Source organism: Manacus vitellinus, unplaced genomic scaffold, assembly GCF_001715985.3.
Source record: "Manacus vitellinus isolate BGI_N305 unplaced genomic scaffold, ASM171598v3 scaffold_2_pilon, whole genome shotgun sequence".
Classification (NCBI taxonomy): domain Eukaryota; kingdom Metazoa; phylum Chordata; class Aves; order Passeriformes; family Pipridae; genus Manacus; species Manacus vitellinus.
In genome coordinates this window covers 36,981,749-37,004,294 of record NW_021940208.1, presented here as the reverse complement: position 1 = coordinate 37,004,294, position 22,546 = coordinate 36,981,749, and the positions used below count along the sequence as shown (strand labels likewise).

At 38.3% G+C, this 22,546-nt stretch overlaps 1 protein-coding gene across 2 annotated transcripts in view; it reads left to right on the top strand.

Annotated features, from left to right (window-relative positions):
• The window catches only part of TBC1D4 (TBC1 domain family member 4), a 51,986-nt gene that overhangs the window by 7,471 nt on the left and 21,969 nt on the right, over nucleotides 1-22,546 (top strand). The window contains exons 3-11 of one of the 2 annotated variants that reach the window (XM_018071071.2): nucleotides 775-864; nucleotides 4,453-4,557; nucleotides 7,049-7,181; nucleotides 9,234-9,325; nucleotides 10,128-10,238; nucleotides 11,334-11,453; nucleotides 15,000-15,074; nucleotides 16,072-16,298; nucleotides 18,074-18,223. In XM_018071071.2, coding sequence (XP_017926560.1) covers nucleotides 775-864; nucleotides 4,453-4,557; nucleotides 7,049-7,181; nucleotides 9,234-9,325; nucleotides 10,128-10,238; nucleotides 11,334-11,453; nucleotides 15,000-15,074; nucleotides 16,072-16,298; nucleotides 18,074-18,223 — 1,103 coding nt within the window. The remainder of the gene's footprint in view (nucleotides 1-774; nucleotides 865-4,452; nucleotides 4,558-7,048; nucleotides 7,182-9,233; nucleotides 9,326-10,127; nucleotides 10,239-11,333; nucleotides 11,454-14,999; nucleotides 15,075-16,071; nucleotides 16,299-18,073; nucleotides 18,224-22,546) is intronic. The other variant, XM_029960924.1, reaches the window with a different exon arrangement.

Sequence of the window (22,546 nt, the reverse complement as noted above, 5' to 3'; positions counted from 1 at the left end):
CACATCTTTGGAGTTTGTTTTGAGAAAACAAAAGGATGTGTAAAAGAGGTGACCCATAAAAGGAAAAGTCCTTGGACTTTAAAGTAACAGGGGACTAAATGCCTGGATTTTGTCTTTCCATTTGTTTTAAAGATCATTCTTGCCTTTTATTCTCTTGGGAGATTGATAATTGAAGTGAGAATTGCCCTTCAGAAAACCACAGCTGTCCCTTATAATGGATTTAGCTGAAAAATTTTCTGAGATCTGTGGAATAAGTTCCATAGGCTTGAGAAACAGTTTGGGAAAACTGAAAGTTTATTGCAGAACCTACTCTTTCTCATCTGGAATTAGTACAAACCAAGAAGTATCACCTTAGTTTCTCAGCTAACCTGTGGTATAATTTGAAAAACAAAAATCATTGTAACTTTTAATTTAGCCACATTGTTTGCTAAAGGTTTTAGTATTGTCTGTCAGTGTGATCTTTGGACCAAAATCTGATCTTGATCAATCCCAGCTTGAAGGGAAAAGGGGTGGGAGGGGGAGAAGAAAAGCTGTTTTCTTTCAAATTCAACTTTTTCTTTCCAATTCTTTCCTGTTCAACTGAGTGTATTGTGCTTGCTGAAATATTCTTACTCAATATAGGCAGAATTATGCCACCCTTGTAAAAGCTGAGTAAGCTGATGTGCCAAAGAAAGGCTGTGTGAACAAGAAAGGGCTAGATTCTGACATTTTTGTTGCTGTCAGTGCTGTGCCTCCAAGACAGTCATAAACTAGACTTATTCTTCTCCCTCTCAGGTTGGAAGGTTTGAAGTTAACCTCATCAGTCCAGACACCAAATCTGTTGTGTTTGAAAAGAATTTTAAAGATATCTCCTCATGCTCTCAGGTAAGCATTATTAAGAAGCAACATGTAGATCAGCAGAAGAAAAAGATTTTATTTGTTCTTCGGTTGGCTTGCCTTGCTAGTCTATAGGCAGGAGAAAAAAAGAAATGTAGAATTCTTTGTCAATGTTCTGTGCTGTTTTCCCTTGTTGAGTCTCAAAGGCCATTTAAAAACAGTTTATCATATCTAACTTACCCTTAATAAGAGTAAATTGTTGTTTTATACCATTGGCTCCTTAATTTAAAAAAAAGGGAGGGGTGATTGTGACTAATGTATACCCAAATCCTGCATGAAGTTTGATGCATCAGCTTATTTGGGGAGTATGACTAAAAAAAATGAATATTAAACTGCCATTGCTCACAAACAGTTGCAGCAGACTGGAATTACTATTTGCCTTTACAAGAGTGAGAGCTGTTATTCAGATTGTGGCTTTCACTCATCTGGTAGCAGTTTCAACTAGAATGTAATGTCATTTCCAAAAAGCTTAAGTACAGAAAAGAGGAGTACAAAATAGCGGTAGTGGCAACTTTGATTATTAGTCAGCAAATAAAATATAAAGTGTTCTGCTTTGGGAGAGCATTGGATATGTTTTTGGAAGTAGCTTAATATCCATTTAAGATTCTCTGAGTGTGCTGTTCCTGAGCAGGTAAGTTCCTGAAAGCCTTCAGAATGAAAGGAAGAGAGCATCAGATCAACCCTTCAGAAAAACAGCAGTTTACCTGCATCATTTCTACTGGAGAATATGGCAATAGGTGTACCTAGCTATGTCCAGTAATAAAGAAATATTTCTTATAAAGTTAAATGCCAGGGCTGAGGGATTCACGTTTCCATCTTGCTGCTGTTCAGTACCTGTTACTTCAGACACTTTCTGTTTTGATGTTTTACTTCATTACCTCCTTTCATTTGCCATGCCACATGCATCACTTCAGGCCTCCTTAAACATTATTATTCTAGTTTAAAGTACACATCTGGCATTCTCTAAACCTATATTTCACTCCCAAGTGCTTTCATTTTAATGCTATTAACAAATCTGCTCTTGCATGACTGGTCTACCAATGCTAATACAAATTAAGAACTGGTCAATACTTGCAACTCAAGTGGAGTCTTGAGCTGCTAACTAAGGGTCTAGATCCTTAAGCTGACTCTACTGTTAAACTACAGTTTGTATTGCTTTTCGTAGAGAAAAAAGGCTAGTGCAAATACAGAATGGGACAATATAATCAAACAATGATGTAGTAATAGCTTTATAATAAATGCAGATCAAAGAGATTCTTAAAGAAGGGGTAAGGAAAGCAGAATTTGCAGACAGCTTTGGTCTTCTGCTTTTTGGGTGTACTGAACTGAGTAAATATGACACTTCAGCTTTAGGTACTGGGCTCCTAGGTTGTATATACGTACTGATAATAGTCAAACAAAACAGTCCTAAGCAGGAACAACCTTTGTTCTGCTGACTTTAAAGTGTGGTGACCAGCAAGACCGTGGCAGACTTTCAAAGCACAGCTTTCCTTCAGGAAAATAGTTGTATAGAGTAAATAGTGTCAAGTAATGCTGTGTGTTGGACTTTGGAGATGGAGTTTTTCACACCGCCTCTTCACTTTCATTTGGAGCAAAGCTTCTGTTATTTTGCATTCTTGAATATCTCTAACAATACTCTGGGGGGATTTGTTTGATTTCTTTTTTTAATGCAAAACAGCTACTTTAGAGAAGTTGAGGGGGTTATGTGTTCAATAGAAATGAAACATTAATTTATTGAAGACTAAGTATTGGTTGCATAAAGCTCTTCTTTTAAGAACTTGATGCTAGCCACAGGGCTTCTCTGTTATGAATTTACAGGGCAGTGATTTACTGTGTATTGTGGACTGAAGCTTAGGAGTGTTTGTTCTTTAAAGCTTTACAAACAATGGAAAGGAGATGTTCTGGTCAGTTTGCCTTCTGGATTCTCTAAATCGGGTCTAATAAAGGTACTTTTTATTAGATTAAGTATGGTTGATCTGCTGCATTCAATTAATTATCCACACTCCATATACTTGTCAAAGCAGCTAATATAATTGCTGATAAACCTCTGTGTATGTGCTGTCTAAGCTCAGGTATCAGACAGCTGTAGAAGTTTTCTTGTTGCAGCCTTGCTGACCTTGAGGGAACCCAGAACAACAAAAAACTTGGTTCATTTGTCATGACAAGTCCAACCACACTCTGAGAAATGTGATGAAAGAAGTGTTGATTGAGGAACATACTGTGGTGTTTATGCCTCAGTAGTGCAAGTGTCACATCTGTCTCTCCTTTCAAATGTTCTCCTCTTGAGACTGAGAAGTCAGAGAGCAGTAGGCCTGTTCAGGAACTGTCAACAGTGAGGGAACTGGAATCTCCCCAAACCACCTTTAGTAAACATGTTTTCTTCACAAAACAGACCGCAACACTTCACTGATCTATCTACAGATCAACATGTGTATACCTCTGACCTTTTTTATTTTATGCTTTGGAAGACTTCATGTGTCATGAGAAAATAAGTCTAGTTAAGTCAACATTACTGTGGACCATCATTAAACTAATGCCCTTAGTGTCATTTTAGACACCCCCTGCACCTCTGTTAAGTTTTAAGTGGCACAAATGTAACTTTTGGAATTTTGTTTTTTAAAATGACAGCATGTAGTGACGCTATGTTCAGTCTGTCACGTACTTCATTTCCAATTTTGTTGAGAGTGTTTTCTGTAGTGACAGGCAAGTTGCTTTGCCTCCTCCTCTCTTTTATGATATAGGTGTTTTCTTTGGAGATGGATCCAAGCAAACAAGTTCTGCTTTCTGTTGTATTTGAACTTGAGAGATTAGGCTTTCATTTGGAGAAAATCTACTATTACTATACTGAGATGATAAAAACATTGGCAAAAGCTTTAACAATAGTGACTCATGTTCCATGAATTGAGACGGGAAATATAGTGTTTCTTAGGAAGCTGCTCTCTTTGATCTTCTTAGTGCTGTTTTTAGCAAGGCAATGTTCCCTGTCAAGTCGTTAGACTAAGATCTTAAAAGAAAACATCAGTAGTAATATATAGTAAGTCTTGAAACTTCTGGTATGTAAATCAGTCTCAAAGAATTTATTTCAGAATTTGGTTGGAATTCTGTATGTCACCACTCATTCTCTACCTTTTTTTCTTCTGGTGTAATTGTAACATGTATTACAGAAAAGCAAAGGTCTGTTGCTACTCTGTTGCTTCTTCAATCCTGTGTTTTAGCATGGACTTATTACATCAAGTTTTCACTGTGGAGGCAATTCCAAATATAACCTAGAAATCTTTAGTTCACTTCCCTAAAAATCCAGTTTTTCTAATGGAAGAAATTCAGGTCAAGGTCTGTCGCTCTATAACTTCTGTTTTGATTGTGTAAAGATCTTTATGTAACTTTTAAACACAGAAAGCAATTTATAAGGTAACGATAGTAGTTGTAAAATAGATAATTAGGAGCATGCATTTATAGTTTCTCAAATTTTTGCATGGGCAAGAAAGTGTTGGAGTCTGACAACTATTTTTAGGATCACTTTGGAAACTAAACCTCTTTATAAAATAGTCCACTAATGCTGTTTTTGAACTCTTGTAGGGTATAAAACATGTTGATCACTTTGGTTTCATTTGCCGGGAGTCTGTGGAATCTGGGTTAAGCCAATATGTTTGCTATGTGTTCCAGTGTGCAAGTGAGTCTCTGGTGAGTATTTATTAATGATCCTGATCTTTTCATCAGAGGATTTCTAAGGTATTTCCTAAACAATGTGAGTCTCTGTTATTCTGCTGTGTCAATTGAACCTCAGTGGTCACATCTTCCCAGGTGCAAGACTGTGCAGCTGTGCATATGCAAATATGCAGTAGGAAGTGCTACATTCCATTCCTACATAACCATATCCTGCTGATGCATATATCAGTAACAAATAGAAAAAAATCCATATGGGTGTGTTCATGTGTGCAGAACATGAGCATATTTGGACTCTGTATTTGACTGTAACTCTTCAGTTTCTAACTGTTGAGAGACGTGGTTCTCCATTAAACATGTAGAAACGTATCGAATTAGTAACAAAGCTGATGATAAAACCCAAACATACACTGGTATGGTTTAAACTACTGGCTGATCCTGCATGTGTCTTTACCATGCATGTGGCTTTAGGATTTTTCCTGTAGTCTGTTTTGTTCCTCAGTAGAAGAAAATAGAAGAAGAAAACCGTAGTATGTATGGATGTGTGTGATTATGAAAAAGTCCATTGGACATTTGATAAAGTATGTATCAATTAATTGAAGTTCCAGGTAGCACTGATTTTAACTGATAACAGGTAACTTAATAATGTGAGAGCAAACAGGAAATAATTTTGACTACTTTTTTATTTTAGAGTTCTGACACCTTAAAAGAATTTGTTTTCTCTTCTGAACTGTGTTTGTCCCCGATGACTGTGGTAACAGCTGCTAACTCTTTTTCAGCTAAACTTAAAAATCTCTTTTCCAGTTAGCTGAAAATGTAAGTTTTCCATTGACTAGCTTCAGAGTGAATAGATTTACATCAGTAAAACTTCAAACAGCTAACAGCCCTAGATGTACAATGGCAGCTGAGGCTGCGCTTTTATCAAAATGGGAGCTTATTATGGAATCAGCTCTATCATTGTACTAACAGAAAATGTTACATCTGACCTACTGATAAATCTGACCATGCATAATTCAAAGGCTTAAGTGGTATATAAAACCTCCATGTATTTATGAACCTCTTTACATATTCTGGTACTGATATGTGTGGGTATGCCCACTTTGCAATATGAAATGAAGATTCCTGAGCTACTTTCAGATGCAATTGCTTGGACCCCAGTGGCAGTTTGACTGTGGCAGGGCAGAGCTTTCCAGATTCTCTGCTGTCAGGCAGGCTGTGTTGGTAAGCTTGTGTATATTTGCTCTAAATCTAGTTAGGGTTTGTGCTACAATTCTCATGGCTTTAGTGTAGTCATAATCCTTATGCTTAGCACTGTTCTCTGGATCTTCCACTGGAGGGGGATTGTAGCCCACTTAAAAAACTTAACAGTCCATGTTGCGAGATGGATATTCACTGTTCAATGTCCTGCTTTATTGCTAAGAAGAAAAAGCACCCAGAAATTGCTGGTAATGCTTAAAACTATGGGTTTTAAAACAAACAAAAAAGATCTGGACATACTGGGACACAAACTAATTCAGATTTCTACATTCACGTTCCGTTTTTTTCTCCCAAGAGACAAACCCCTCAAAAAGGTGTCTATGTTCTCAATGTTAAACTACATGATTTTGGTCTGAAACATTTCATCTTTTCTCTTCCTACTTATAAAAAAAGTAACAAGTAGAGTGAGGACCTGATTCTGAAGTAGGATACTGATTTCTTTCCTAAAATCATTCTCAAGCAGTTGTCTCCTTCTTTCCATGCTTATGCAAACACTCAGGAAACAGGTTTTAATAAACATTGTGTTCCCCTGAAATACAGACAGGGGACCTCCAAGTGCTTTGTATACAAGGTCTAGGAGCATATTTGAATGAATATGGAGAACTGCTGTCACCTCAACCTTTCTTAGATAAAAGTTTGAGCTTTTCCAGTGCTGTATTTGTGGCAGCAGTAGAGGAAATATCAGGGCAGAATGCAAGGCAGGCCAGAAGTACTTAAAGATAAATTGTGATTGTAATGAAGCTGGTAGCTAGTCTAGTAGCCTAGAGAAAAGTGAACTGCTGTGGGAAGCTCCTGTCTGGCAGCAGGGATGAGTCTGTAGGGGTTTATGCTAAAATGGTATAGGGGTGGGAGGAAAGTTGTTGAATGGAACACATGCAGTTTACAGGAAAAACTTGAAGCTAAAGAGATTAATGCTTTTTATTTAGCCAGCATATATTCAAGCAAAAAATTACCACTTGCAGCTTCTTAAAACAGTGAGTGCCTTCCCAGTAAGCTTGAGTAGCTGCAGTCACATACTCAAAATTACACTGTCTGGCTGAACTTAAAGATGGTAAGTATCTACAGAACAGGTAGAAAGCTGAGAACACAATCTTGATCTCTTTAGAAGACAGTAAAAGGGTTTTGTCTGGTTTTGTGTTTGGTTTTTTTTTTAAATTCTGAACTACCTGTCTATGACATGATTTATAAATCTAATTTCATGTATATGGCATGCATTTTTGTTTAAATACTCTTTTCTCTCCCTCCCATACAGGTTGATGAGATAATGCTGACCCTGAAACAAGCCTTTAGCACTGCTGCTGCCCTGCAAAATGCCAAGACACAGATTAAACTGTGTGAGGCCTGCCCTATGCATTCATTGCACAAACTTTGTGAAAGAATTGAAGGTAGAAGCTGAATTTATTTTTTAATTGTGTTTTGCTGATTATTGTAGAAGAATAACTTCATGCAAGAACAGAGAGAAAAATATCCCAATAAACAACTCTTACCATCACTTTGCACTCTCTGTATTTAGTTGGAGGTGTTAGCAGTAATGATACTGCAACTGAATATAGTATAGCTTCTGTTGTAAATACATACCCTTTCATCATCATACCTTTCTTGAACGTTAAGCAGAGCAGCAAAACCCACCAGTTCACCTTCCATTTGTTTGGGTTTTTGCATGCTTTTGAAATGAGTCATAAAAAGACAGTTGTGATCTAAAAGGATCTTGCTTTTCTGTGTGTTCCTTCTTTCCTGTGTGGGGTTATTTTTTTCCTTCTTTGTGTTTATTCTCTCATGCACTTCAAAACCTAGTTATATTATGGGGAAATAAACTATTAAGTTAGGAAACTACAAAGAATCACAGAATATGATGAGTCCAACCCTTAGCCCTGCACAGGACCATCCCCAAGAGTCACACCATGTGCCTGAGAGAATCATCCAAATGCTTCTTGAATTCTGTCAGGCTTAGTGCTGTGTCCACTTCCCTGGCAGCCTGTTCCAGCATCCAACCACTATCTAGGTGAAGAACTTTTTTCTAATATGCAACCTAAACCCCCCTAACACAACTTCAGGCCATATCTAATAAATAAAGTTAAGGCAACTACCTGACTTCAGATATGAATAGACAAATCTTTGTAGTTTCTCTGAAAATGAAGAATGCCAAAACACATGTAAAAACTCTTACAAGATAGAATTTAAAACAAAAAAGTTAGGATCCTATTTTTATAGTCACTCTGCTATGTGTCCTTGCAAAGTATTGTATGCAAAAAAAAAAGGCAAGTGTGTTATAAAAAACAAATAGTCTTGTATCTTCTGGTCTGGTGATGATGGTGCTCAATATTGCCAGTTTTCCCATTCATTGAAAGTCACTGTTGCTACTTGCTTCCCTCTGGTGGATGACAAGCAAAGTATAAAATCCTAGTGGAGTGAAATTTTGTTAGGTTGTGACTGGTATTTTCTGGGTTTAACAACACATATTTGGAAGTGATAAAGTTTAACTGGGAAAACCTTCTGTAAATGATAGACTATATAGGCTGCTGTATAAGGCAGTTAAGTATATTGAACACGGGTACTTGCAGGATAAGTATCCAGTATTAAAATAAAATCTCTCCTAGGACAACAACTAGAGTACTGTAATAGTAGTTTCATAAACTTTGTACTTACTGACTGAAAGGCTTTAGTGTCCCTTTGTTTTTATCCATCTGCTTTGTTTTGAGTCTAGAAGTTTGTCAAAATCAAACCTAAAGCTTCATGACTTTGGAAAAGTCTTTTATCTGTTCTGGTTGCAGTTTTCTATGAACAATTTGTACCTTGGATGGAAAAAACATATCTTCATGTGGGATTTGTTTTCACCCACATTTGTTGTAGCTTCCTAGAATGAGCTCTGTGAGAAAATTTGCACATTTTATTGAATATCAGAAATTCTTCCCTTTATTCCACAGCTTTTATGCAGTTCTTGCTTTTTAAAGTGTCTTCAGTTCTCTGGTATGACCTCTACCTTATCATTTCCTTGTCCAGAAATGCATCTAAGTCTTTCAGTAAGAAGCATCTGGAAACTTCCAAGTATCCTATGCATGGATTATCTCTCAGTTACAACCCTGATCTGTTCCTCTCCTCCTCCTCTCCCGTACAGTTGTCAGATTTCAAGCTGTCAGTGATCTCTTGGTACTAGGACAGAAGCCATCAGTTGGGTAGGGAGCACAACCTTTTACATAGGAACCAGCCACTAAGCTGCTGCTACTTGTATTTTTACTGCTAAAGAATGAAGACAAAACCATGTGGTTAGCAAAATCTGAATTATTTTTTATCATGTATACTGTGGATATACAACTGTCATACATTAAACTTGTAGGAACTCCAATGCAGGTTTATATTTTCTGCTGTCATTTTGCTCAAAAGTTTTTTGAGAGATCATTTGAGAATCTAGAAGCTTTAATGGTCCTTTCTTTTCCCAGGACTCTATCCACCAAGAGCCAAACTTGTAATTCAGAGACATCTGTCATCACTAACTGATAATGAGCAAGCAGACATTTTTGAACGTGTTCAGGTAATACCTTAGAAACTGTTCTTCCAAATTTGAAAAAGACCATGATAAAATGAACTAGATTTTCTTGCTTTTGATTACATTTAGTTTGTTATGTAGTTGATTTAGAATTTACTGCTTTTCCACCAAACATTTCATACTGAAATATCATGCTCCAACTTAACCCCATATATGATACACTGCTAGTAGAAAAGTTTTGTTTCCCAAGTTTGCTGAGATGCTCTGTGTTCTTACCCAGAGTGTATTTTTTTTTCTTCTGAGCTTAGTTTTTCATCTGTAAACACATTTTCCCACCTGAAAGTGATGTGGGAGTGGGTTGAGAGCAGATGAGACATGCAGGTATCAGGAACATGTCTGGCATTTTTAGATTTTGTCTTTTTTTACTTATTTGGATGCAACATTCTTGTGTAAGCAGATATACTTAAGTGGATGAAGTATACAATGATTTAGGCTTCCAAAGGGCTCTGCTCCTCTCTAGTTGCCTGAAGAATAGAATGGCTGTTTGGTTTTCCTGGGTTCCTTATGCCACTTATAAGACTATACACCGGTAAACAACTTTAGAAAACAAAATGTATGGGCGTAAGGCTCCCTTTTCTCCACGGCCTGTAAGGTGTTTCCATTTTAGTTCTCTTTTGCTCAGGAGAATGAGAGCCCACAGACAGTATTGCAATTTGACACAATAATAGCACACTCTGGGATTTGGTGTAGCAGTATACTAATTTCAAAGAATATATACATATGGAAGAAAAAATAATCAAATCATGAATTGAAAGACAAATTTTCCTTTCTTTGCTGTTACTGACAGAAAATGAAGCCTGACAATGACCAGGAAGAAAATGAACTTGTGATCTTACATCTCCGTCAACTCTGTGAAACTAAGCAGAAAACACACATTCACATTGGTGAAGCACCATCGGTAAAGCTTGTTTTTGTATTATCCCTCTCCCTCTTCCCAGTCTATTAAAATACAGTATTAATGTATATGGTCCTAGCAGGACCACTGCTTTATTTGGTCAGGAGTAATTGAAGCTGGATATTGCAATTAAGAGAGGACTGTGAGAGAAGAATTTGATTTAATTTATAGTGGCATGTTTGGGTTTTATAAGCTGAGAGGGGAAGAAAAGAAGGGAAGAAAGATAACCAAATACTTTTAGATCTATATTTCTTTACAGTGTGAGTATGCCTCTTCTTTTTCTTTCTTCCTTGATCCCCCCTCCCAAGCAGTTATATTCAGGGAGAATAGAAATGAAGAGAGCATTGGTTTCTGTCGCGGGGTATCTATTGTAGTAGTTAAGTTTGGCCGATATAAAAGCACACACACACATACACACGCTGCACAAGGAGTTGAGACAAGAGCTGTCTGCCACGTCAGCGCAGCAGCATCCTTTATTAGGACAGCTAACCCACATTTTCTCACACACTTTCTGTAATAACATAATTTCTACAAAACATCATCACTATGCGCCTGCACCATGAACAAAGCCAACATTCTTGTCCTAGTACATTTTATCCTCCCTAAACCTACTTATCACCTTTCCAATTAACTTCCAGCTTCTCAAGGCTGCACTGTTCATGGGAATGGTTAATTAGCTTCTCTGCTCTCACGGGAACGGTCTTTTGCCATCCAATATATTATGTTCGTCTATGGGTTCAATTTCTAGGGGCTTAAGGGGCCTACCACTTCCCCCCACAGGTTTCATTTTAAACTATGAACTCATCTTGCAAAGGAAACATGTAACAGTATTGTTAAATTGATATACTTTTACAATATAGCCTTTGGGGATGGAATGTGCATTTAACGGTGGATTTGGTGTTTTGGGAGTGTGTTTTGGCTTTTTGTTTAGGTTTGTTTTTTCCGAGAGGGGTGATGGGTTTTTGGTGTTCTTTTAATAAGAGCCAATAGTATATTCTTTATTATGTAACTTGGTTTCAACTCTAGTTGTTGGAAATAGTCTTTGCGATTAAAAAAAGAATTGCCAAAGCTGAGTTGTGTCCTTGCTCATTTCAACAGGTCATTTCTAACAGTTCGATTCCAGAAAGCACCACCAGTGGTGGCAGGTTTAAACTTGACATTCTGAAAAACAAGGCCAAGAAATCCTTGACTAGCTCTCTGGAAAATATCTTCTCGAGGGTAAGATTAACAACCCATTGTCATCAGCTCTCCCAGATACCCTTGACAGTAAAGACCTATCAGATTTTTTTTGTTGTTTTGGCCTCAGCCTGATAAATGCTTAATGAAGCAATAACCCTATTGTGAAATCTGAGAGTTACAGCTGGATTGATTGTGATTTAACTGCACTAGAAAGTTTATGGTAAGGCCACACGTACAGGGTGGAAAAAGGACAAATTTCTGAATAATGAACATTCATTGTAGGTGGCGAGTTAGTTGAGCATTATCAGATGTGTTGCTTCAGAATAACACTTAATTTTATCTCTTATGATCCATAAAGAGACATTATTTTTTGAAAGTGTGAATAAGTGTACCTGCATATAGTGGAAATCTTTCCTTTCTGAGAAGTAATGCTTTAGGTCTCATAGCTAAAAGTGCTTCTAGTAGGCACCAAGAATCTTCAGAAAGTAGTTACAAAGTTCCTTTTGCAGGGAATAAATAAGCAATAGTCTTAAAAAGTGAGTTGTTCTTCATTTTAATGTTCCTAGCCAGATATGATGTGAAATTGCAGATAATTACTGAAACTCTCTTATATGAAATAACCTTTTAATAAAGAAGTCTGAATTGCAAATTTTGCTTAGTGTCCCCTTGCTTAGTAGGTTGAGTCAGAGGAGAGGCATATAGAGGAGTAACTGAAGAAGGCTGGGTGCCTGGAATCCAATGTGTCATTACAGAGAAAGTGTGATGAGCTGTGAGTACTGGATGGTGAGGTCTAAATATAATTTGGAGTAGTGAAATTAAGTTCCTTCTGCTAGTAATTTTAAAAGTACCATGCTAAATCAAGCACTAAGTTGCACTTGTCCTGCAGTTTCGTAGGCATGTCATAAAGTAACCTAGGATGCCATAGATGTTCCCTATAAAGGAAACAAAATAGTGTTTGCCAGAGAGAAACCTTAGAACTTACAGTTAGGTGTCAATTTGGTCTTCTGCTGAAACTGGCATTAGTACTCTCCTGGTCAAATATGACCTCTGCTGTGTAGCAAGTTTAACAAGCTAGGAATTTGGTCTGAATATGGAGAGAGAGAAAGAGAGGGATAGAGCATGCACAAAAGAGAGTGATGACAGTCAGAAGATCTGGATAATTTTGGCAGTTTGGAATATCGTCAAATGGTCACAGCTACAGTTGGACCTTTGCTGAGTCTGATTTCTTTTCCACATCCAAAGGACATGTGACTGGAAAGTAATCTAGCTCTGATGGTGGGTCACGAACCCCACAGTGGTTATGGAACAAGCATACATCACTGAAATAACTCAGTAAAGCATATACAGGCATACTGGCACTCTGGTCATGTCAAGGAGAAATAATCTGGACAAAGTACACTGCTTAAATTGAAAAGTCTCTAAAGGGAAATTTCTTAAAAATAGTTGTTGAGGGTTTTTTATGTAGTATCTTTCTTCTCACCAGGGCCACTTTGACGTGCTGCATATTATAATGTAAGGATGTACACAGTCTATGATTGAGTTCAAGAGAAGGGGGCACCTGAATTTGGATTAGCGCAATTTCAGGTTTGCTATTTATGAAGTGGACTTGCTGTTGTGAGGAATGTTGTTTCATCTTTAACCTCACAGTGCAATAGATCAGAAACAGCAGTATGTTGCAGGAAATTATGATACATGTAGGGGTTCATCCTTGCTGATCCACTTAAAGGTTACACAATACAAGACCAAGAAAAATTATTTGCAGTGCAGCTCAAACACTAATTATTTGATTAAAGCAAGTATATACAAATATCTCTCTGCATTGGCACTGTGTTATGTGCATACATGTTATACACAATAACTGTTTCAATAGTTCATATTCTTCATCAGGCTATTACAACAAGCTTAATGGATAATGGTTAACTCCTAAAGGTATTTAAGCACTAAATACCTATTGTTGTGGTGAGTTTTTCCTCCTTAAGCCAGGTGCAAATGGTATTGATCTTGTAATGGAGGCTAATTATGCATAAGTTACCATCTTTATGTAAAAGTACATTTAGGAGTGAAGAGACCAGGAAAAAACTTAAGTTGGTTTTGGGCTTTTTTTTTTTAAGTTGGCATTCAGCATCTTTTTGTAGATAAAAAGGTTTATATAAAAAGTAAAAGTCAGTATATGTTGGGGAGAGACTTAGACAGCCTCAATCTTAGCAAAGTTAAAAAGAAGTATGTAGTAACCAGATATCTAGGAACACTTTAAGTGGATGGCTTCTTAGCTAGATAAATAGCATTAAGTGACATTTTAAGCTACTTGAAGGAGTGGCTGCTCACTACTTGCCATAGGGAAACATGCTGGTTTCTGTGCTCTGGCTTCATTTAGTCCCAGAGGAATGTCACTTTTTCACTTCTTTGTTTTTCTGGACTGATCTTATTTTTGTGAAGTTTGAACTGAAAACAGGCTGTGACTTCCTAATGAGGTACCTCAGGAAAATAAATATAACCTTTCTTTGACCTCATGAACAGATTTCTTCCAGCCCATGATGCACTAACCTCTTCTGTTGTTGTTCTTTCTTAACCAAAAAGCCCTTATTACAATGCCAAAAGTGTGTGCTTTCAAAGGTAGTGAGTTATTCTTTCCTCTTGTTTTATTGTGAGGGTCAGTGAAGAGATGCTTCAGGCAGAGTATTTATTGGTAATGTGCTTAAATGGAATAAGGTACTTAAAGGGCACTCTGAGTCTAGAAAATAACCCTTACTAGGGAAAAGTACGCTAAATAAATACTACTGATGTTAACAAAACTTCCTCTGGAGTTGCAAGCATACCAAGAGGAGCTCTGTCTACAGTTTTCCTAAAACCTAGGCTATTTTTCTCCTGATATAGTACTGAAAGCAACTTACTTCAGCAGTCAGAAGTGTCCAACAGCATACATCACCAGGGAGTTAAAGTTAGGAGTGAAAGGTATTCAAAAGTATTGCTGATCTATCACCTCTTCTTGTGAAAGCAAAGGACCATTACAAGTTCAGCAAAGGTCCTCTAACATTAATTTCTGGCAAATTCTTGTCAGGTTTATCTGAACTATAAATGAAAAGTCTTATTTGTGTCTTGTGGTATTTGGATGGATTTGCAGCCAAAGAGCATTTTTTCCCAGTTTTAGTACTTTAACTACTTTTGCACAGGTGGACTGAATTTGTCTGAAATGTCTAGATATGGAGCAAATTGTGTTGATATTACAGTGCATCCATTAGCAGCAGCGCGTGCACAGTACTGAAGTGTGGAGTTTTTTGAACTAATCTTCTTGAGCCAACTCAGCTATTTTGCCTCAGATATATCAGGAAATATTCAGTTGATTCAGACAATAGAGTTGCAGCTTTAAAACTCCTGGTAGCAGCATGGGAGAAGGTACAGTTTGACCAGCTAAAGATGTCACTGCTTGTAAAATCCTGTGCTTACCCCATCAGCTGTGGTCTTATGTCAAACTTTTCTTGAGCCTGAACAGTCCTGTGTTCACTTGCACAGGTGTTGCCATCTTTACTTAACCTTCAGAAAAAGAGGAAAAAGACCAGGTTAGATTACTTGCCCTTTTTTTTGCAGGGAGCCAACAGAATGCGAGGCCGCCTGGGAAGTGTGGACAGCTTTGAGCGCTACAACAGCCTTGCTTCTGACAAAGTAAGTAAGGAGCTTAGTTTAAATTGGCACGTTTTCATGTACGGGTGTTAATGAAGTGTAAATATGGCACTCTGGAAGGAAGTAGCACAAAGCACACCAATTTACAAAACTCAAAGAAGAATTTCCACTGGGAGTCAGGAGGTGTAAGAAAGCTGGGGTTTATGTTGACTTGAATCTTCAACTTTAATCTGGTTGTCACTCGTTTTTTTTCTACATTTCTCTTGCTTTACAAAAAACAAGGAGTTTCTGTTAAGTTTCTGCCTTGTTTTACTGAAGTAATTTAAAAAGGTCATGTCTCAACAGAAGGAAATGCTCTGAAGGTGAAGAATCCTTTCTTTAGTAATAGTTGATTTAGGGAAGTAAAAATTTTTGACCTAAACCCAGCTGTTGGGCATGCTGTATGGTAGCAAGAGGGCGGAACTCTGTTCACTTTCTTTTTATTTCCTGTTTTTAATGTTTTACCTCACATGAGAGTTGGTTGCTGATTTTCCCAGGAGTGAAGATTCTGTTAAGGTTTTCCTGCTACAGTTACTCATAAACTGGCTGTGTAATAACAGTCTCTCTTCCAGGATGTTGCTGTGACGGTACAGGAAGTATGCTCGCGATATGTCGAGGAAACTAGCTAAAAGCAGTTTCCCTAGTCTTTTCCATTCCCCTGTTTTCCCGAAAAAGACACAAGTCTGGTAACTGGAATGCCAATCCCTGTGAGAGGATGCCCGGTGTAATTAATACATTGTTTGCCTTACATATACATTTTTATTCCTCTTTCTGCTTTCTCTTTTTTTTTTTTTTTTTTTTTTTAAGAAGGATGCTGCTGGTTTCGAGTGAATTATCAAAGGATGTCTGGTTTGGGTGATAATTAGCATACAATAGGCCATGACCCAGAAGGGGAAGAGGCTTTGGTGCCCTGATGCTGCAGCGCATGGCCCGTGGGTTAGATGAGAGCTCTCGTAGGGCACAGAGCGTCAGGCCTTACTCCGCCAGCACTTCCTTTCAGGACACTTCACCGGGCGATTCCCCGCCAGCTACTCCTCCAGCGTCCCCCGTGTCCTCAGCCTGGCAGACATTTCCTGAGGAAGACTCGGAATCCCCCCAGTTCAGGAGGCGTGCACACACCTTCAGCCACCCCCCCTCCAGCGCCAAGCGGAGGATAACCTTCCAGAACGGGAGATCCCAGAGCGTCCGGTCCCCGCTACTGCGGCAGAACTGCGTGGAGATAACAAGGTGAGTCAGGGCATGCTGTGCCAAGCTCCTGCTCTCCCCTGCCGTTGCAGTACGCAAGCCTCACTCCTTATGGACTCTGTTTCTGCACTTCTCCAGAGTTGGTTTGCCCATTCATATATTTTCAACCTGTCTTCTCTGCCTCCAAGTAGTTTGGTGCTTTGCAGTAACTCATTAATCCCTGAAAGTCATTCAGCGGAGGCATCAATAGATCAAATTGATGATTCGGCTGGATGCTGACACAAATCTGTTTGTTTATTTATTTATTTATTTGTCAACTCTGAGCTGAGCCTCTTTGGCAGTATGGGTAGTCATGCTCTTTGGAGAAGAGGTCCTCAGTGCTTTACATGGCCTGATGCTTTTATGCCAGGTTGAAAAAGGTACAAGTGTCTGTCACTGTGTTCGTAAAAGCTCACAGGGAGTACGTCCAATTTAAACTGGTGAGGAGTCTTCCATAAGGACATAAGGATTAAACACCTCCACTGAACTCTGAGGCTTGTGATTTCCCTGTTTGCCTTTCTCCGAAGCTTCCTCTATGATTTCTTTCCCCTTCCTTTGGAGACTATCCAGCTATAAACATGTGGAGGAACGCTGTTCCTTCAGGAGTTCCGTCACTCAGCAGAAGAGGTCTCCACAGTTCATTGTGGGTCTCTTTGGCTGTACTTTCTTTCTTTGCCTCCATCCTGGATATCTGCAGTAAATGAGTGTACAAACTACAAAACCTTTACAAAATTGAGGCCCAGATGAGCTTTTTCCTGTTGGAGGATCACTTTCTGCAATCTACTTGTCCGTTTCAGTGCTTAGCTGCAATTATACTTTTTGTGGGCTTTTTCTAAAAATGGTTTAAATAGTAATTTCTCACCTGTTTGATATATCAGTGTGAATGCTGCACCAGCTTGTAGAGGAAGGAAAAAATATCTATTCTGTTTAAGAGAATGAAAGGGGATGAGGGGTAAGAAGCTAGCCTTGAGGTAGCTTTGTTACACTGTGTTTCTGAAGACATAAATAATGTGTTTTTTACTGAGATAAATTTCAGTTGTTTTTTTTTTCCCCACTCACCATGTTGTATGCAAACAGGAAACCCTGTGACAGTTCCAGCCGAAGGACTTGCTGACTTGCTGACTTTTGTATTTCTTTGTAATAACTCTTAAGAAGTCTCTGATTAAGTGACATCATCATCAGATTTTCAGTCAAGAGTTTGTAGTAGCGGTGGTTCTAGACTGAGATTCTGCATTCTTTCCTATTGAGGATTAGTCATAAATGTTAAGTAAAAGAAAGTGAATTAATTTGTATGTCCCCCCAACACTTGTTACTACTATTAAGTAATGTTTAACTGACTATCTTGATTTAAACACTTCACAACAATTTATTCAAAAATACTGCCTTTAAATGATGTCTAATTTCTAATGTGTTATTTACAAAAGCAAGAGAAAAGTGAAGGGAAGGAACAAGGCTGTTCATATTATTGGAAGAAGGTTTCTAAGGATATTTTCTGAATGTTTAAGAGATTATTTTTTTGAATTTGCTTTGAAAGTAAATAAAACTAAAGAAATAAGGTGGTCTCCCTGCTCTGCAGTGTCATTGGAAAGTTTCTTAAAAGAAATCAGCTGTAACAAGAAAATGAGTATCACCAGGGAAACTGCCCTGTAGCGCACTTGGTACATTTTATCTTCTTGGAAACAAAGATGGAGTACTTGACCAGTATCTTTAATCTGGATGTTTTGTTGTTTCCAAATCTATGCTGACCCATTTGCTATGTTCTCTTGTTGCCTGCACAGTCCTAAGGTCGGGGTTCGGCGCGCTCTCAGTGAGAGTGAATCTGCGTCACCTGGTCTCCCCTCCTCTGTCTCTGCCCCTTCTTTCCTGAAAAACTTTTACCAGGGCTCAGGAAGGTTGCTCCAGCGCTCAGAAAGTGACCTCTCCAAGAGGTGAGAGCGTTGTCTTCTGCCTAGTTCTTCAGTGCAACCAGCTTAACAAAAGGATTCCCAGTGAAATGCAGCACATAGCATCTCTCCCACTGCCTTGTGCTCCTGCATTTCTAACAGACTTCTGTGATGCAAATAGGTGAACAGGCTTTTGGATAAAAAAGCCTGTTAAAAATAGAGGCTTCTATGCTGACATCTAGTAGCTATCACCTATTTCTGTTCTAGTGTTGCAAATCTGCTGCATTGGTTTGTCATGTGAAATGCAGTGGATTTTAGGAGTGTCACACCAGTTTAATGCTTTCTCTGCTGAATGCAAACCAGCATGCATTGCCGTGATCATTGGCATGTTAAAATAAGAAAAGAGCAATGTGAAGAGTGCACAGTACTAGTATGGGTTGCCTGTGCATGAGAAGGGGAAACACCAAGTTAACTGGGTGATACTAACTGTGAGATGCTTAGGGAGAATTAACAAATAATTTCCAGTTGAAGAGATATGAGGAAGAAGAAAAGATATGAGAAGTGGCAAAAAAATAACCTGTCTCTTATAGACTGCTTCTAATTTGTGTTCCAGTGCAGCTTTGTTTCTGTGTTCCCTTTAGTTAGCAGTCTTGATCCAAACTGAACCAATGCCCAAGACAGTTTATACCGGCAGCTGGATCCTATCAAACCTAGCTTTCTAGATTTGGGGAATGTAGGGATTGACTATTTTATGAAAACTGTACTTTTATCCCAGCTAATTCCAGACTGTTCTAAGATATTACTCTTTTTTAAAATTGGTTATGTGGACAGGTCAAGATACTGTGTTTCATTGTAATGGAGTTTTGAACTCTAAGTGGGGAGATCTTCAAATCAGGAACCATTCCCAGAAGACCATCGTGTTTCTATGTAGGTTTTACAGTATACACATTTCTGATATCATTTCATCTTGAATTTGTATGAAAAGACTGGGAAGTTGAATTCTGTACTTGATCTGGGGGATTTTGTACCATCAGCTTCCAAACTGCAAAGTAGGTTGCATTCATTCAGTTGCTAGTTATAGCAATCAAGAAGAGAAGTTTAAATGAAGGTGAAATGGGGAAAAATGCAAATCTTGGCACGAGCTGCAACAGTATTTGTTCAAAAGTCAGTTGGCTTTCATGGACTCAAGCGCAAAATAATTCAGGTAGATATTATGTAAAGAGTTCACAAGAAATGAGGTAGCTTTGTGGTTTTTTGAATATCAGTCTTAGGGAGCATTTTAAAGAACGGTTCTGGGAAGATATTTGGATAATTAAAACCAAACAGTAAGCATGTTTGTAATCTGACCAAATTTTTGAGATTTATTCTTTCCTTATTTTTTTTCCTTCCCCTGAAGTAGTTGTCTCATCTTCATCCTATGCATTATCTGATAGTGAATGAGATGATGCTTCAGGGAAACCGAGTTGCAATTACCTGAGATAAAAAACTGAGATAATCAGTACACTATACTCTTGACTTACTTGAGTTTTTGCTTGTAACAGCTTAAGGATAAAAGTAGAGACTGAAATGTTTGAGGCATTACATTGAATTTTTAGCTTTTCACTTTTTATTGCATATAAGCTGATAAATGCATTTTGGTTTCTGTATTAATTCAGAAGCAGAGACTTAGTAACCTTACAGAGAACCATTATTCTCCAAACTGAGTTGTGATGCATTTGTCTTAAATATAGAGTATTACACTGTTTTATTTTTCCAGAGCTGCATGGGAGGTATGTTAAGTGATTAAAACAGAAACAGTTAAGTTAAACCCCAAACAAATGGAAATCCTCCATTTTGTGGAATTTCTCTGTTGAAGTATTTGACTCTTTCGTATCTGTTTTACCAAAGAAGAAGTTGTAGAAAGTAGTTATGGTTTTTTTCTTCTTGGTGGCTATGTTACTATATAATCCAGGAAGTACTCATCCTCTGCCTTGCCCCAGTGCCTAGGGTCTATAATTGATAGTCTCAGAGAGTTATAAATTTCTTTAGTTTGACATAGAAACGTTTTTTTAAAAGTCAAAAACATTGTTAAAAACTGGAATTAGTGATTGGACTACTTCTGCTAGGTGACCATGCAACATGTTTCCCATGTGGATGTTTCACCTGTGGTGTTGTCACAACAGGGTCTTTTCTTAAGAATTCTTAAGAATTTTTTCCTGTGAGTGAGGTTCAGTATCGGTGCCCTGACAGGAAAGTTGTGAAAGTCTTTTTCCCCAAGTTTGTAGGTAGTGAAAGCTCTTCTCTGCTTCTCAGTAGCAATGACTGAACTCTATTTAAGAAGTTTTGGAGTTGCTTTGGCTCCTAGTCTCTCCACTCACGTTAATAAACCTCATCATTTTGTAGGGAGCTGATATCTAATGGTCGCATACACTTTTTTCGTTACCCCCACCCTGTTTAGAAAACTGTCTTTTACACCCATCTCCTGAACCTTTTCATTAGGATAGGAGACACTACCATTTTACTCTGACTTCTTCGTAGTTTTACTCTATAGGATATTGTTTCACACCTTCAGATCTGATACTAAGCTAGGACTTGTTTTTCTTGAAATGAGAAAACTTTCTTTGCTCCCTTTCTAGCCTCCTTTTCCTAAATCTTGGTGTTTTCCTGGGTGAATATGGTAAAGTGTGTTCCTGAGACTTTTGAAAGGTTTCCTCTAATCACTCATCAGACAGCTCTTTGAAAGAGGAGGTGATTAATGTTAGTCACTTAAAATACCAGGGGATTTTTGGAAGGGAGGTTTTAACAACAGAAGTACAGGTCCTCAGAACTGTATGATTTGCATACTTCATGAGGTAGCATATGTAATTAGTTCATCCCAATGTCAACTCCATGACTCAAATGGTGTAAACAGCTTAGTTTCTTATCCTGTAATAACCATCTTCTTATTTTTACTTTCCTGCTAATTTTACTACTGTAAATTGAACACTAACCCTGAGATTAGCTTAGTTGGTCGGAGCATGGTGCACCAGGGTTCCAGGTTCAATCCCCACACGTGCCATTCACTTGAGAGTTGGACCTGGTGATCCTTTTGAATTCCTTCCGACTCAAAATAGGACTGTCTGCACGTTTACAGGCATAGTAGCTGAACATGGATTTTTGTACACAGCAGTAGAAAGAAAGTTTTCATTCCCTTGTTGTGTGGCCTCTATTTAGTAAGCCCTGGAATGACTCAGTTTTTGTGTTCTAACGTGAGATATGTAAGACTTGAAATAGTGAGAAGTAGTTCCATTACAGATATTTACAGAACAGATTATATGTCCATTAGAATGATTATATATCCAAATTCAGTATCTCATTTCCAAGAGTTGTTGGACTGAAATACCTTTGGAAAACAATACCTGTAGATTCAGAATTAGTGTTGTACTCTATGTTTAGCTACCATGAGCAGTGGTTAGCCCATCACTAAAGACTCTTACAGCGTTAGACAAAGAAGATTGTCACAGTTGCTGTCTTGGTTAATGCAACATGGGGATCTACTGAGACCACCTACTAATAGTATGATGCATAGGGAACTGAGACACAATGGAAACTAAATCAGGAGTAGAGAATAATGCAGACTATCTGATATTCAGGGCTTCCAGCCTGTAGTGCTGTTTTCAGAAGAGGGCAAGGGTGGTGCCTACTGCTGGGTAGCTGAATTTGAAGACATGGTTATTTCTCTGCCAGGGTATGGAAGCAGGGTCTGATACCTTGGTATGATGGTGAGTCCACTTTGCTCACTGAGACTTAAAAATGTCAGGGAGCTATTGTAGATCATTAGCATAATGACGGCTTTGGTCACCAAAAAGGCTGGTTCTAACTTGGTGAATCATTTTAGCACAGAGTATTAGATATGAAGTGCTGATTGAGATGGTGTAGCTGAAACTTCACAGTTCTCCCTTGCAGATGTCTCCTTTTGTGCAGGCCAGATGTGGGGGACAGACTGCAGCTGACAAACTGCAATCACCTGCAACTGCCTTACCACTAAAAACATAGTGAGCATGCTGGGCTTTCCTTTCATCTAACTTTTTAGGATTCTTGCACTGTAGTATGGAAATTCATCACAGGATGGAGGTTTAAGTGTAGCTACTGTGTTGATATGGCAGTTTTCCCTGTGATGAAAGTGAAGCTGTGGACATAGCTCCCCGGGTTTGATGCTCTCTTCCTAAAAGCCTGTAGTTGTGTCTCATGCTGTTGACATTACATGGAAGGATTTGTGGCAGATAATCAGTGTACCCATTGCTATATGAGATTTGTGCACCTACTTTACTACCAGAAATGCAAAATGCTGAAATATTTCTGAAAGTGGCTCAAGTACTTATGAAAGCTGAAGGTCTTTTCTTCTGGCAG